Source organism: Eptatretus burgeri, chromosome 11 (genome assembly GCF_056783735.1).
Source record: "Eptatretus burgeri isolate ZD-2024b chromosome 11, Ebu_testis_v1, whole genome shotgun sequence".
NCBI classification, from domain to species: domain Eukaryota; kingdom Metazoa; phylum Chordata; class Myxini; order Myxiniformes; family Myxinidae; genus Eptatretus; species Eptatretus burgeri.
In genome coordinates this window covers 86529190-86544189 of record NC_140971.1, presented here as the reverse complement: position 1 = coordinate 86544189, position 15000 = coordinate 86529190, and the positions used below count along the sequence as shown (strand labels likewise).

At 44.4% G+C, this 15000-nt stretch overlaps 1 protein-coding gene across 2 annotated transcripts in view; it reads left to right on the top strand.

Moving 5' to 3' along the window:
- The window catches only part of BORCS8 (BLOC-1 related complex subunit 8), a 45132-nt gene that overhangs the window by 12250 nt on the left and 17882 nt on the right, over nucleotides 1–15000 (top strand). For both annotated transcript variants that reach the window (XR_015049545.1, XM_085847258.1), the window contains exon 2: nucleotides 6886–6998. Coding sequence is in view for 1 of the 2 variants with exons in the window: in XM_085847258.1 (XP_085703384.1) it covers nucleotides 6886–6998 (113 nt within the window). In the remaining variant the exon portion in view is untranslated. The remainder of the gene's footprint in view (nucleotides 1–6885; nucleotides 6999–15000) is intronic.

The window sequence follows — 15000 nt, the reverse complement described above, 5'->3', positions numbered from 1 at the left end:
CCCAAGCAATGTCCAAAGTGTCAAAGAAAGACAAGATTATAAGTAGGTGGTAGGCCTTAACAACTAAATAGTAGAACAGTAGAGGAAAAACACAAACACTTTGACCTACTCAGACTGAGGCAAAGGTTTCTTGTCTAGAGAGTAATAATTTCCCCAACACTCCCCCTTGTTGCCTAATAAGGCAACACTAGTTAAGTTTAACGATATATATTTTCTCTTCACTTGGAAATGCATTCTCTCTTGCATTTGAGTGTGCCCATTTTCTTGGGTAGTCACATCCCCCCTTTCCCCATCGTAGAGCTCAGTCCCTTAGCCTTTCCTGTCCCGCAAGCCAGGTGGCTTCATGTGGTTGTACAGCTTCGGACCTGGTTGAGGTTCCGGTAGGCCCCTAGGCCGATAGAAGATAAGGCTACCCGTTGGGCTGCACAGCTGATTTTCGACAACCTATTTCGGGAACAAAGCAGATGAGCAAGAGTGGATTGACAATTCCCGTGAATATTGAACACATTCATTTGCGCTACTTATGGATTTCCAAGTTCAGGTTCTATCTCAAAAGAGTCGTAGGACTCAGTGTCAAAACCAGGGTATGAGGGTGGTGCTTGGGCCACCATCACCTTTTAGCAGTATTCCTCTTTAGACAAGAAACAATCAATGCCGGCATTGTAATTGTTGCACATCTAACAAGCACCACTACAATGATGATCCACAATAACCCAACGGAAATCCAATGCAATAGGGTAGTTCCCCAGCCTCCAAAAATCCCTTCAAACCAGGAATAAAGCCCATCTTTCGTAAAATAATTGTGATACTTGGCTCCTTCTTGCTTAATCTTGTCAGCTATGTTCGTGATTTTCTCCGAGTTATCAGGGATATAAGTACAACACTCAGAGTTAATTACAGCACACGTTCCTCCTTGAGCTGCGAGAATGAGGTCGAGCGCAACTCGGTTTTGCATTGAAACTGCACGTAGGGCGACGACCTCCGAGTTGATATCAACCATGCCGAGAGCAGTTTTATTTGCCAATAATTCAAGCGAAGCAGCTAACTCTGCCAATCCCACAGACGTTTGTCCAACACCGTAGTGAGGGATTAAAATCATGAAGAACAGTTCAGTTGACGTGAAACCCCGTTTACCCCGTTTCAAATGCTCAAAAGGTGACTTAGATAACAGGCGCATATGTGGCAAAATGAATGACAAGAAACAGGATCCACTCCAATTAACTGGAAGCCATGGGTATGCTCGATTTCCACACACGAAATAGGTATTATTTAAAGCGACTTGTGGTCCCATCGTGTGATTTTCATAAACATAATGACTGCATTCAGAATTCCCTAATCTTCTTTCTCCCCATGCCTCTTGTACCAAGCATAGTTCGGGTTTTTCTGTTGCCCGTTCAACCATAAAATGTGGAGGCATTTTACTTAAATTAAAATTTGGCCAAAACCAGTTACTGAAATTTCGTTGTCGGAGGCAATTTCCATTTCCATTGGTAACGATGTGGTCGTCAAGGTTATTATCTTGTTTATCCCAGTTTCTTTCCTTTGCCCAGTACCCACACCATTCACTCAGATTGAATGGTATAGCCAGAAGCGGTATCCCAGTAACTGCTGAATGAGGTATCTTAGTACAAACCCAGCAATTGGTTTTATTAAAAGCTTTCGCGTGTTTACGAGAAAGAGCCAGATAAGTGTTTATTCCATGTGGTGAACCCACTTTGCTCGTTAAGCTTAATGTTGATCACAGACAGTACTTATCGGATTAACAGGCCAAGTACACATTGTACAACTTGCATTTAGTAGTACAAATAATCCTGCAATGGAAAGAATCATTAAAGTTATCAGGAAGCAATGTTCTCCTCGGGTTCTTTTCTGCCGTGTGCCAGTTTGCAGTGTGTGGCATGGATCCATGTTGCTCTTCCTTTACACTTCACAGCTGTATGGGTAGTTAGCAGTATTTGAAATGGCCCACACCAACGTGCCTGAAGAGAGTTCTTCCGTTTGTAAATTTTCACATAAACAAAGTCTCCGGGTTTGAAGTTGTGATGATCAGATGTGGCTGGTTCTGGCAGAGCTTGTTTCACCTGTGCATAAAAAGTTCTTACAGCATGATTCAGAGAGACACAGAACGTAAGCAACGTGTCGTCCATTTGCTGCACGTTCATGTCTTTTATAGTCAAAGGAGGTGAGTTCGGTAATCTCATTGGTCTTCCCATCAGAATCTCATGCGGAGATAAGCCAGTGTTTCGATTTGCGGTAGATCTCATAGTCATGAGAGCAATTGGCAGAGCATCTGGCCATTTTAATCCAGTTTGTTCACAAATCTTGGCCAGTTTATTCTTCAGGAATCCATTTTGCCTCTCTACTGCCCCCGCAGATTGCGGACGATGCGGGCAGTCGAAATGTTGCTTTATTTGCAATACGCGACATAATTCTTTCACCACTTCGGCTGTGAAATGAGTACCTTGGTCACTGGAGATCCTACAAGGTATTCCAAACCTACAGATGAAATCCTTCATCAACAGTTTAACCACAGTAATGGCATCTGCTTTCCGACAAGGGTAAGCCTCAACCCATTTGGTGAACAAATCGACGATGACTAACGCAAATTCAAAACCGCAGCATTTTGGTAACTGGACAAAATCCATCTGGATATGAACAAAAGGTCCGAATGGAATTGGATGACCCCCTGGGGCCATCTCCACCCCCCTTGCTGGGTTATGTTTTTGGCAAATATGACATGTCTTACAATACTGTTCTGCAATTGGACTAAACCCCGGGGCGAACCACTGTCTCCCAATTAAAGCACTCATGCCGCCTTTGCTAGTATGCCCGGCCCCATGTGCCAATCGGGCGAGCCAAGGTAATAGAGCTCTTGGTGCCACCACACGACCATCAGATGATCTCCATAATTTAGATTCATTATCGAATTCACATCCAGCCAGTATCCACAAATCTCGTTCTTTAGCACTGACAGCTGTCTGCAAAGTGTTTATATCGTCAATGGTCGGTGTTGCCTCTTGTCTCAATACACATTGTGATATTAAAAGAGCTCTGGTGTGGGCAGCAGATTTTGCAGCTGCATCTGCCCTGGCATTTCCCGTGAGACGTCATCAGATCTCCCAGTGTGGGCGTCACATTTTACCACTGCAATTTGGTGAGGCAGAAGTATTGCTTCCAGTAGATTCGCAATCCATGTTCCATTCCTTACTTGTGTACCTGATGACGTTATAAAACCCCTTTCGCGCCAGAGTGCTCCGAATTCGTGTACAGCACCAAAGGCATAGCCGGAGTCAGTGTAGATTGTCACTATTTGGCCTTTGGCTAAATGGCATGCACGAGTGAGGGCGAACAGTTCTGCCTGCTGCGCGGAACAGCTCTCAGCCAATCTCCCGCTTTCGATTACTTCGTGATCAGAGCAAACGGCATAGCCTGTTAATAAACATCCATCAGGTGCACGCGATGATGAGCCGTCGACATATAGAACCAATTCAGAATTTTGGATTGGTGTGTCTTTCAAGTCAGGACGGGGTTGACACGTGTGGGCGATTATCTCTTCACAATTGTGAGGATCACCATCTTGTACTCCTGGCAACAAACTAGCAGGATTCAGCGGTGCGCATCTCCTAATCGTAATGTTCGTGGGTGCTGTGAGTGAGAGTTCGTATGTTGTTGCTCTTGAAGCCGACAAATGTTGTGTTTTCGTTTTTAACAATACAGCTGTCACTGCATGCGGTACCAGGAGAATCAAAGTGTTTCCCGCGACGAGCGCTTCGGTCGCCTGCACCGCGAGCGAAGCGGCTGCTACTGCCTTGAGACAAGGGGGGAATCCTTGCGCTACCGGATCCAATTTAGTACTATAATATGCAACAGGCCGTAATTTATTCCCGTGCTTCTGTGTCAGCACAGATTGTGCGAATCCCTGTCTCTCACATGCATACAAATGGAAAGGTTTTTCATAGTTTGGTAAACCCAGAGCGGGAGCCGAAGAAAGAGCCTGTTTTAACGTTACAAAAGCCTTGTCTGCATTTTGTGTCCATGCAAGTGGGCTGGGCGCGTTTGCCGAACCAATGTCCACCAGGGGGCGCACTAAGGCCGCATAATCTGGTATCCACTGTCTGCAATAGCCGGTCACTCCGAGGAAAGACCTCATCTGTTTAACAGTAGTTGGCTTGGGCAGGTTTAATATTGCCGCTATACGTTCAGGGGAGATGCGTCTTGTGTCTCCCTTCAGAATATGTCCCAAATATTTAACTTCTTCTTGGCAAAATTGCAATTTAGCTCTCGATGCTTTGTGTCCTTTCCTGGCTAAGGCCCTCAACAATGTCAATGTATCTCGTTCGCATGCGTCTTTTGACGCTGAACAGATCAGCAGGTCGTCAACATATTGAATCAGTGTGGATCCACAAGGGAAAACTACATCATCCAAGTCGTCTTTGAGGGCCCTCGAGAATAATGTTGGACTTTCACAATAACCCTGGGGCAATACAGTCCAAGTGTATTGCTTTCCCTGGTAGGTGAATGCAAACAGAAACTGTACTTCTTGGGCTATTGGTATACTAAAAAAAGCTGAACAAAGATCCACAACACTAAAATAGGTAGTGTTACTTGGGATGCTTGATAGAATGGTAGTTGGATTTGCAATTACAGGAAAAGCTGGAATTACCGCATCATTCACTGCCCTCAAATCCTGTACGAATCTCCACGTTGGTTTCCCAGGTTTTCTCACAGGTAGGATCGGTGTATTACATTGACTAACAGTGGGAATAATTATCCCTTGTTTCAATAGTGCTTCCACGACAGGAGCAATTCCTACCTCTGCTTCTGGAGACAAAGGGTATTGCGGTTTTCGAGGCAGTTTCTTTCTTAATTACTCGCCTGGCTCCCCGTTGAGCCTCTCCTTGCCCTGTGGCATCATCTCCCTCTGTCTCTCCCGCTTCTTCGTCCTCGAGCGGTTGTGCTATCGGAACTGTGCACTCTGGCCATGTATCTGAGTCTTCTTCTTCATCCTCAAATCTGACAGCCACTGCTCGCTGTCTCTTGGTTTTATTTTCAAGTCTCACCGGCATTTGCTTCGTTAATTGGTCTAGCTGACCCTTCAGGTTTAACAACCGTGCCTTTTCGTCTCTGTCATGACATTCCTTCATCCAATTTATATAAACGCTCCAGTTCACCTGCTTCTGGACCTTTTTGTCACTATTTTTCACTTCCAGTACTTTTCTTAAATTGTCTAAACACTCGTGATCGAACGTTCCATTCTCAGGGAAGGGTAATCGACTATTTTTGGTCCAATTGCACCATTTCCCCATGTCTCTCACAGCTTCAGGCCCATACTTATCAAACATAATTCTTGCACATGTACCTCTCCGTGGTTTTTGAATACAATTTTCCTCGGTATACCCATTTTCCTTCCTTTTACAATTTCTATTTCCCATCTCTAAAATCACACAAATCACAACCGCTAAATTCACTCTAAAATCACAGAATAAAATAAATCGCACCCTCGGAGAACCCCCCCTGCTTACCTTCGCTCAAGCACTTGTCGTTCCTCCAGGCACTGCCTCCGGCAGATTAAGCACCTCCGGTCACGAGCGCCGCACAACGCCGATTCGAATCCGTGTCACTGGCACCAACTGACGTGGATTTCTGTCCTCGAACCGCGTCGTGATCGAAAGGATTCTTGATTGTTGAGGGATCTTGACCTCCTCGAGGATTCAACGTCTAGCCGACTCAGTGTTGCATGTATCGGGATAAAATAAACCACAGAAGTCCAGTAATAATCAATGTCCACAAGGAGTTCTTTCTTCTGTACCATTTATTTGCTCTCTCCCTGATCATTCTCCCCCTCCCCATATATCCATTCCATTTTATAAGCAGAGAGGCCTTTGATCGCAAAAACAGAATGCACAGCTTATCAGCCCGGTCACCTTGTACTTTCAGAAACCCAAGCAATGTCCAAAGTGTCAAAGAAAGACAAGATTATAAGTAGGTGGTAGGCCTTAACAACTAAATAGTAGAACAGTAGAGGAAAAACACAAACACTTTGACCTACTCAGACTGAGGCAAAGGTTTCTTGTCTAGAGAGTAATAATTTCCCCAACAGTGGGGAGGGGCCTACGGGCACAGCCTTCCTGGTCGGGATTTCGGCCATGCCAGGAGAAAGCCGCCCTCCCCTCCACACGTGCTTGATGAAGGTGGATGGTGGTGAAGCCACCAATGCGTGTGGATCGTTTGTGGAAGCTGAGGACTGGGACCGCGAGGCCTCCCTCTTGGCAAGTCAAGGGACGAGCAGCCAACGGTGCTGATGGAGAGTGATGGGCAGGTGGTGAGATGTAATAAACTAACTATAAAAAACATCACAACGCACATATTCGACTCTCCCACGAGACAAAAGGAAGGGACCTGTCTCACACGTACTTACCGGCATAACTAACTTTGGGACCTGAATGTTGAGTGCGCATGGTTTCCAGATTCGTAACTATATATATATATGTGTATATATATATATATATATATATATATATATATATATATATATATATATATATATATATATATATATATATATATATATATATATATATATATATATATATATATATATATATATATATATATATATATATATATATATATATATATATATGGAAGTAAGTTGGTTTTAGACTTGTATCATTTTGACCATCGAAATCCACCTTACCCAGTGGCTGTCACTTTGGCCAATGCTTTGATTGCTGCTTTCATCAAAATATAATGGCAGTGTTTTTGTCGATGTTCACTCCCAAGAAACTGCTTCGAACAATTATTTTGGAAGAACATACAAAGCTGATGGAGATTTCTGCAGAAGATTAAATAAATATCGCTCGTATTATTACTCTTCTTTTGCAGTGTCAGACAAACTGACTGACAGTGTGTTTCTCCTGGCTAATGAACCTTCTGTGGCACTGTTTCGTCTCCAGGAGCATGTTCGCAAGTCTCTTCCAGAAATGGTTCAACACAAGGTGAGTATGGAAATAATGTGGTTTGATTTCCTGCTGCAGAAAGCCATTTTTGAGTCTGTTGTGACATTTATATGCCAGCAAGAAGGCCTAATGAGGAAATGTGGTCAACGTTACATCCAACCCATACAGGGGATTTTGAATTGAGTCAGTGTAAAAACCGGCACATGAAATGATCTGTGAGTGGAGACAGATCTTAACCAGTTACAAGTAAGATCTATAGAATATGGGACATCCAAATTAACATTCTCTCTGAAAAGATGGCATACTCAACGATGCAATGCCCTGCCTATGGTGCAACAGGATAACATTTTGTTTACCGTAGTCAGATCCCATTCCATAGGGAATCAAAACGGCATATTGAAAAGGTCCGTGGCCAATGCACTAACTTTGAGCTGTGCTGTACATATATGTCTGCCTGAATTTTTTTTTCACATACAATGTTGAGGCTCGTATAAGATCTAACACACAGAATGTACAACAAAGGGAGGAGGAGACAATAGGGGTGGCAGAGGGAAGCACAAAACAGTGGGGAACAGAGACATAAGGAGATATGTGGAAGGGAGAGGGATGGGGTGGGGTACACGTGGTAAACAGGGTGGACATGACAGGGACTTTCAGGTCCTTCCACTACAGCGACTTTCAGGAAGGAAAGCAGGCAATTTGAAGGAGGTGGGTGTATTGTATGTGAACTGGTACAATCACCACATCCAAAACTCCACACAGGTCCTTGCTCCTGAGCCTTTATTCCAATCGCCCGTGCACTCTCCGAGAGTGCTGCCCTCAGTGCAGCTCTTCAAACATGTTGCCTCCAGAGCCACAATCACTTTCATCCAACACAATAGTGGGTTTTGGGGTGGATTAACGGGGGTAGAAAAGATCGTGGTTTTGGATGGGGAAAGATAAGAGATGGTGGTGAACAGCAGTTTTGAAGACCTGGAGGGAAGAGTGGGATTGGAGAAAGTGTGGGAGTTTGTTCCAGAGGCGGGAAAAAGAGGAATGAAAGGGTGAAGGTGAGCAATGATTCTTGATTTTGGTAGTTTTATCAGAAGGGTGTTGCTGGCAGACCTTGAGCACCCTGCGGAAATATGGGAGGACAGATCGCAGATAGAGAAGGAGAGGAGGGGGGTGAGGCCAGAGAGGAGACGGTGGAAGACAAAAAGACCACCGACCTGTCTCCGGTGAGAGAGTGAGAAACCCAAAGACTCAACTTCATTGTGGGAGATACCAATGATCCTAAATGCCTGATAAAGGTAGTGGACAGAAAAAGGGAAACGCCAATGTGAAGTCACTTACTTGGGTATTGGACCACCACGTCTGGCGTGGATGCACCATGGTATGGAGTCCACAAACATCTGGAATTCTGCCAGAGAGATGCGGCACCATTCTTCCACGAGAAAGTTAACCAACTCACAGCAACTTTATAGAGGTGGAAAACGCTGTCTCAGGCATCATTCTAGAATATTGCATAAATGCTCGATTGGGTTCAGATCTGGTGACTGAAAGGCCATGACATCTGGACAACATCAGTGTCATGCTCATCAAACCATTAGGCAACCACATGTGCTCTGTGGATGGGGGCATTGGGTTGTCTCCTCTTGCAGCCATGCGAGCCATAATTATGGACAACCAGGCATGTGCAGAATTTTTATACATGACCCGAAGCATGCTGGGATGTTATTTGCTTAATTAACACATGGACCACACCTGTGCGGAAGTCGTTGCTTGGTTGCCTCATCTGCCCAGATGTTTTCATTTTTATTTTGTCCACTACCTGTAGATTCCTTGAAGCTTCGTTTCAGAATGCGCTGTTATTTATGCCATTGCTGCCATTGTAGAAAAGCGATGAAATTGTGTTCATGGGTGTCAACAAAAAGATAAATACAGCAAACACCATATGTGTTGTCACACCTGTCACACCTCACTGAGAAGTGTGCCAACATGGTGATCGTGAAATGTACATCAATAATAGCCTGACAATTTCATAGATTTCCATTTTCCTTAATGGGCAAAAAAGTCTTGTAAATAAATTGCAAACCTATAATGTGGTTCATTATTTTTTATAACTGCTCCCTGTGATATTTTATTTGATAATTGAAGCTTTAAAGGAACAGACACATGAATATCACAAACTGAGAGTTTGATGTGATCAATATGTTTTCATTTTAGATTATTGTATGAAAAATTGCTCAGTTAAGCAACAAATGCAACCTAGGTGAATTCCCCAGTCCTTGGTTTTTCAAACCCGGGGGCGCGACCCCAAGTGGGGTCGCCGAGCAAATTTCGTGGGGTCGCGGGCATCCGCTTGCAGCGAAAAAAAATGGTCTATTTTCGATCGTTGTTCGCTTTTACGGGATGTAATATAAACGGTTCATTCAAAGTATGGGAACCGGCCCAACATGACGCTTGGAATGGGATCCAGCCGATGCACGGGCTCGCTGAAGGGCGGTTCATTTTGGCAGGAATAAGTGGTTTGATCCATGGCCTCTCAGATTCAGACTCTGACTATCATTAACGTCTATTCACGTCTCCACGTACGACTCGAGATCTTATTTGTGATGGCAGCACCGGCCACCAGCAAATCTCGAGAACGTTCTTACCAGGATAAATTTCTGGACCTTGGATTTTACTACGTGGTGGATAAAAGTGGGCCACAGAGGCCTCAGTGTGTGAGTTGTTTTGAAGTGCTTTCTACGGAGTCTATGAAACAAAATAAGTTGCAGAGGCATTTGACTACAAAACATGTGCCTTATCAGGATAAGGAGAGAGCATTCTTTGAGAGGAAACTTCTTGCACTCAAGAATACGTGTCTTGACCAGAGAGGGTACATGCCATCAGACCAATTCTCGGGCATTCGAGGCCTCGTATCGAGTGTCGCTCCATGTTGCCAAGACTAAAAAGCCTCACTCCATTGCGGAAGAACTCGTGCTGCCATGTGCAAAGGACATGGTATCTCTGATGGTTGGGGAGGAAGCGGAAAAGAAACTGGCAGTTTTCCCCCTCTCTGACAACACCATCCAATGCAGAATTGAAGATATGGGTCTGGACGTAACGGCTCAGGTCGTACAGAAGATCAAGGAATCGCCGTGGCACGCCATACAGTTGGACGAGTCCACTGATATCGCATCATACGTGCAACTCATCGTCTGGGTCCGCTTCATCAAGTCTGATAACTTTGTCGATGAGCCTTTGCTCATCAAACCATTGGAGGCCACCACCAAAGGCGAGGACATTTTGGGGAAAGTAGAGCAGTTTTATCGTGACCATGATCTGGACTTCGGAAAGTTGCTCGGTTCTACAACAGATGGCGCGCCAGCAATGTTGGGAGTGCGTTCTGGATTCAAGGCAAAATTGCTTGAGGTGGCTCCTCAGACCTCCATGGTACACTGCATGATTCACCGAGAAGCGCTCGCCTCTCGTACTTTGCCAGAAACCTTGCAGAGCGTGCTCTCAGAAATCGTAAAAATGGTTAATCACATCAAATCGAGCGCCCTCAATACTAGGTTATTCAGGCTATTCTGCCAGGAGATGGACGCCGACCATAAGAATTCACTATTCTACACTCAAGTCAGATGGTTATCTCAAGGAAACCTTCTTCTGCGCATTTACGAGCTCAAAGATGAACTGAAGGAGTTCCTACGCACACAAGGGAAAACGGCATGGGTAGAGTTGCTTGAGTCAGACTCTTGGCTGTCAGAACTGTGCTATCTCGTTGACATCTTTGAACGTCTCAATGTCCTCAACCGCTCACTCCAAGGCAAAGACGCCAACCTCATGATTTTTCACTACAAAATGAGCGGATTTCTGGCGACTAAAATTACTGGCAGACAAAGCAGCTGTTAAGCGCTTCAGCCTTTCCCCCCGTCTGGTGGAGCATCGAACGACCTGCCAGTACGATGATACTAAGCTCGACAGTCTTTCTGGGGAGATAGCACGTCACCTTCGGTCACTCATTGAACAGTTCGAGCACTATTTCCCTGAGCTGGATGTGCAGTCTTTTTCTGTGGTCCGGGACCCTTTCACGGCTCCAATGGACTCGATTGCTGATGAAGATGACACAGCACAGGAAGAGCTTGTACAGCTCCAGCAGGATTCAGGAGCGCAGGCTCTTGCACGGATGAATTCGTTGTCGACATTCTGGCGCAAAATGGTGCCGTCGTACCCGACCCTGTCACAGCGCGCCATTAAGGTTCTCATGCCATATCCTTCATCATACTTTTGTGAGCAGTCGTTCTCCACCATGGTGGTGATTAAAACAAAGTACAGAAATCACCTAGAAATGGAGCATGATATGATCCTGGCATTGTCATCTACTTCTCCACGAATAGAGAAGTTGGTTTCTGAAAAACAGGCTCATCCTTCTCACTGATATATCTAAATGTCATTCGGACGAAACTTCTGAAACATTCAACTGCACTATTTGGATACTGTCGGCTATTCTCCGTTTACTCGTCTATGAAAACATGACGATGGTGAATAAAGTAAACAGTAAATGTTCTTGTGTCATATGAAATCTTATCTTATATATTATGAATCGGGTTTTGAATCTTTTGGGTCACGCGATGTCGAAAGGTTATGAAATTGGGTCGCCACTAAAAGAAGTTTGAAAACCACTGCCCCAGTCATGTATTTGAGGCAGCCGTAGCTTGCCTTAATCGGCACCTGATTGTCTCTGAAAAGCAAGTGACATATTATGGTTGGGTAAAGCAACACAATAAGGTGCCATGCTGAAATAAAATCAATGTTGTTCTTTTCTTTTTCTTTTAGCTTCTCCAATTTTTACTTGGGATCGCCTCGATGCCGGTTGAACACCCTTCTCCATCTCCTCCTGTTAGTCGCCCATGATTATTCCAATCCCACAACTTCTAAATCTCTCACCACCACATCCTTCCATCTGATTTTCGGCCTTCCTCTTCTTCCTGGCAGTCTCTTCTCTATCACTCACCCCACCACATCCTTTTTCTCTGCTTATCAGATGACCAATCGAATTTAATCTCTTCTCAGCTACTTTCTTCAACGATTCCACAATCTTCACTGACCCCCTGACGTACTGGTTCCTAATTTTATTCTTTCTCGTCACTCCATATATCAATCTCAGCATCTGCATCTCATTTACATCTAGTTTCCGTTCCTCTTTCTTTGATGTTGCCCAAGTATCCACACGATGTAACAAAACCGGTCTCAGAACTGTCTTGTAAATTCTTCCTTTAGTTCAGCGATACTTTACCATCACACAACATTCCACTGCACGCCCTACAATTATTACAACCAGAACTCATCCGTTGCTTAATTTCCATTTCCATATTTCTATCTTCTGGCACTACTGACCACGGATGCTTGAAGGTCCTCACTTTCTCCAGATGTTCTTTCATAATGTTTCCACCTTCACCCAAATCATGTTCCTTCGGCTCAAACTAACAATCCATATATTGAGTCTTTGGCGACTGATCTTCATACCCCGATCTTCCAGCACTTTTCTCAATTTCTCCAGATACTCGGTCATATACTCATCCTCCAACCACACAGCTTAATGTAATCTGCAAACATCATTGGCCATGGCACTTCCTGTCTCACTTGCTCAGTTGGAACATCCATGACAATCAGGAAGAGGAAGGGGCTCAGTGCCGATACTTGGTGCAATCCAACTTTAACTTCAAAACTCACATTCTCCCCCAGACTGCTTCTTACTCTTGTCTGGCACTTCTTATACAGTGGCCTGCAAAAGTATTCACTCCCCTTCAAAGTTTTCACATTTTGATGCCACCTGAGCATATTTCAAGATGCTTCCAAATCAAACTTAACATATGGGGTCTTCACAAACTACTACAAAATGATAAAATAAGAAAATGCAGATAAAATGTGAATAAGTTAGATTAACAGAGAAAATCAGATGATTCTTAGTTGCATAAATATTCAAACCCTTTGTCTAATTAACTCTAAATCACTTCATAAGCAAATTATTTGATTGAAAAATTAAGTTTGAAAAATTCTCCTGACAAATCTCACTCTCACTATGTCTCTCATAAAGGACCGTTTGCCCCCCGCCTCCCCTCCCCCACTCCACTTTCTCAACAATCTTCTGGAAGAAGTCCTTTCTTTCAAGCTTCGGGGTCTCATGATCTGCCATGATCTTTCCTGGGAAAGCTACATTTCCATCCCGGCTTCCCAAACCTGTCGCTGACTGGGAATCCTCCGTCATGCAAAGTCCTTCCTCAGCCCACCTGAGCTCTTGACCACGTACAAAGCTTTTGTCCACAGCCTCATGGAGTACTGCTCTCCCCTCTGGGCTGGTGGTCCTGCCTCTCACCTTTCTCGGCTTCATGCTGTGGAAACCAAGGCATTTCGGATAATTGGTATCTCCTACGGTGAGGCTGAGTCTTTGGGCCTCTCATTCTCTCACCGCAGGTAGGTCGGTGATCTTTATGTCTTCAACTGTCTCCTCTCCGGTCTTGCCCCCCTGCTCTGTCTGCGGTATGTCCCCCCCCCATATTTCTGCAGGGCACTCAAGGTCCACTAGCAACCCCCTTCTGGTAAAACTACCAAAATCATGAATCACTGCTCACCTTCACTCTTTCATTCCTCTTTTTTTCCCCCACCTTTGGAAAAAACTCCTACACTCTCTTCAGTCCCATTCTTCCCTCCAGGTCTTCAAAACAGCTGTTCACCACCACCTCTTATATTCCCCCATCCAAAACCATGATCTTATCTACCACTGTTAATCTACCCCAAACCCACCTCCTTAAAATTCCCTGCTTTACTTCCTGAAAGTCCCTGTAATGTCCATCTTGTGTACCCCTTGTTCTCCACCACATCCCTCTCCCTTCCACAGATCTCCTAATGTCTCTGTTCCCCACTGTTTTGTCCTTCCCTCACCCGCCCCTCTTCTCTCCTGCCCCCCTTATTGTGTGTTGTGTGTTCGCTCTCATACGAGCCTCGACAATGTGTCCAAAAAAACCCCCAAAAAACAAGAAGTTCCCCCACTTATCGAAGGAGTTTAAAGGTGAAACTCAATTGGTCAACCAACAAGGTAAACATGAAGTCCAAGGAGCTTTCCAAGGAAGGCAGACGTAAAGTGGTGGAGAAGCACCCTTCAGGAGAGGGTTATAAGAAGATTTCAAAGTCACTCATGATCCCTTTGAGTATGGTGAAATCCATAATAAAGGAGTGGAAGACATATCATACCACCCAGACTCTACCCAGATCAAGTCGCCCATCCAAACTCAGCAGCCGGGCAAGCAGGAAACTGGTTTGGGATATCACTGTAAATCAAACAATGACTTTGAAAGATCTGCAAGGCTTATGTCTGAGATAGGGGTCAGTGTTCATCAATCAACAATATCCTGTTCCCTTCTCAAAGCTGGCCTATATGGACAGGTGGAAAGAATAAAGTGATTCCTGAAAAAGACGCATATAAAAGCTCATATGAAGTTTGTAAAAAAAAATGACTGATATTGCAGGCATGTGGAGAAAAGTTTTGTGGTCAGGAGACAAAAATTGAACTTTTTTGTCTAAATTTAAAGCATTATGTCTGGTGCAAGACTAACACTGCAAATCAACCAGCCAACGCCATCCTGACTGTCGAGCATGGTGGTGGTAGCATCATGCTATGGGCTGCTTTCATCAGTAGTGACTGGCAAGCTTGTCAGGATGGAAGGGACAATGGATGATGCAAAGTACAGGAGAATCCTTGATGAAAACCTGCTTGAGTCAGCCATGAATCTGAAACTGGGTCGGAGATTCACATTTTAACAGGACAATGATCTGAATCACAAAGCTTCAGCCACAATCAAGTGGCTGAATAAGAAGAAAATAAATGTTCCGAGTGCCAAGTCAAATTCCTGACTTGAACCCAATTGAACATTTATGGCGAGACTTGAATATTGCAGTCCATCAACGATCCACTTCAACCTTGGCAGAAATAGAGCAATTTTCATGTGAAAAATGGACAAAGATTTCACCATCTCACTGTGCAAAGCTGCTAGAGACCTACTCAAAAAGACTCGTA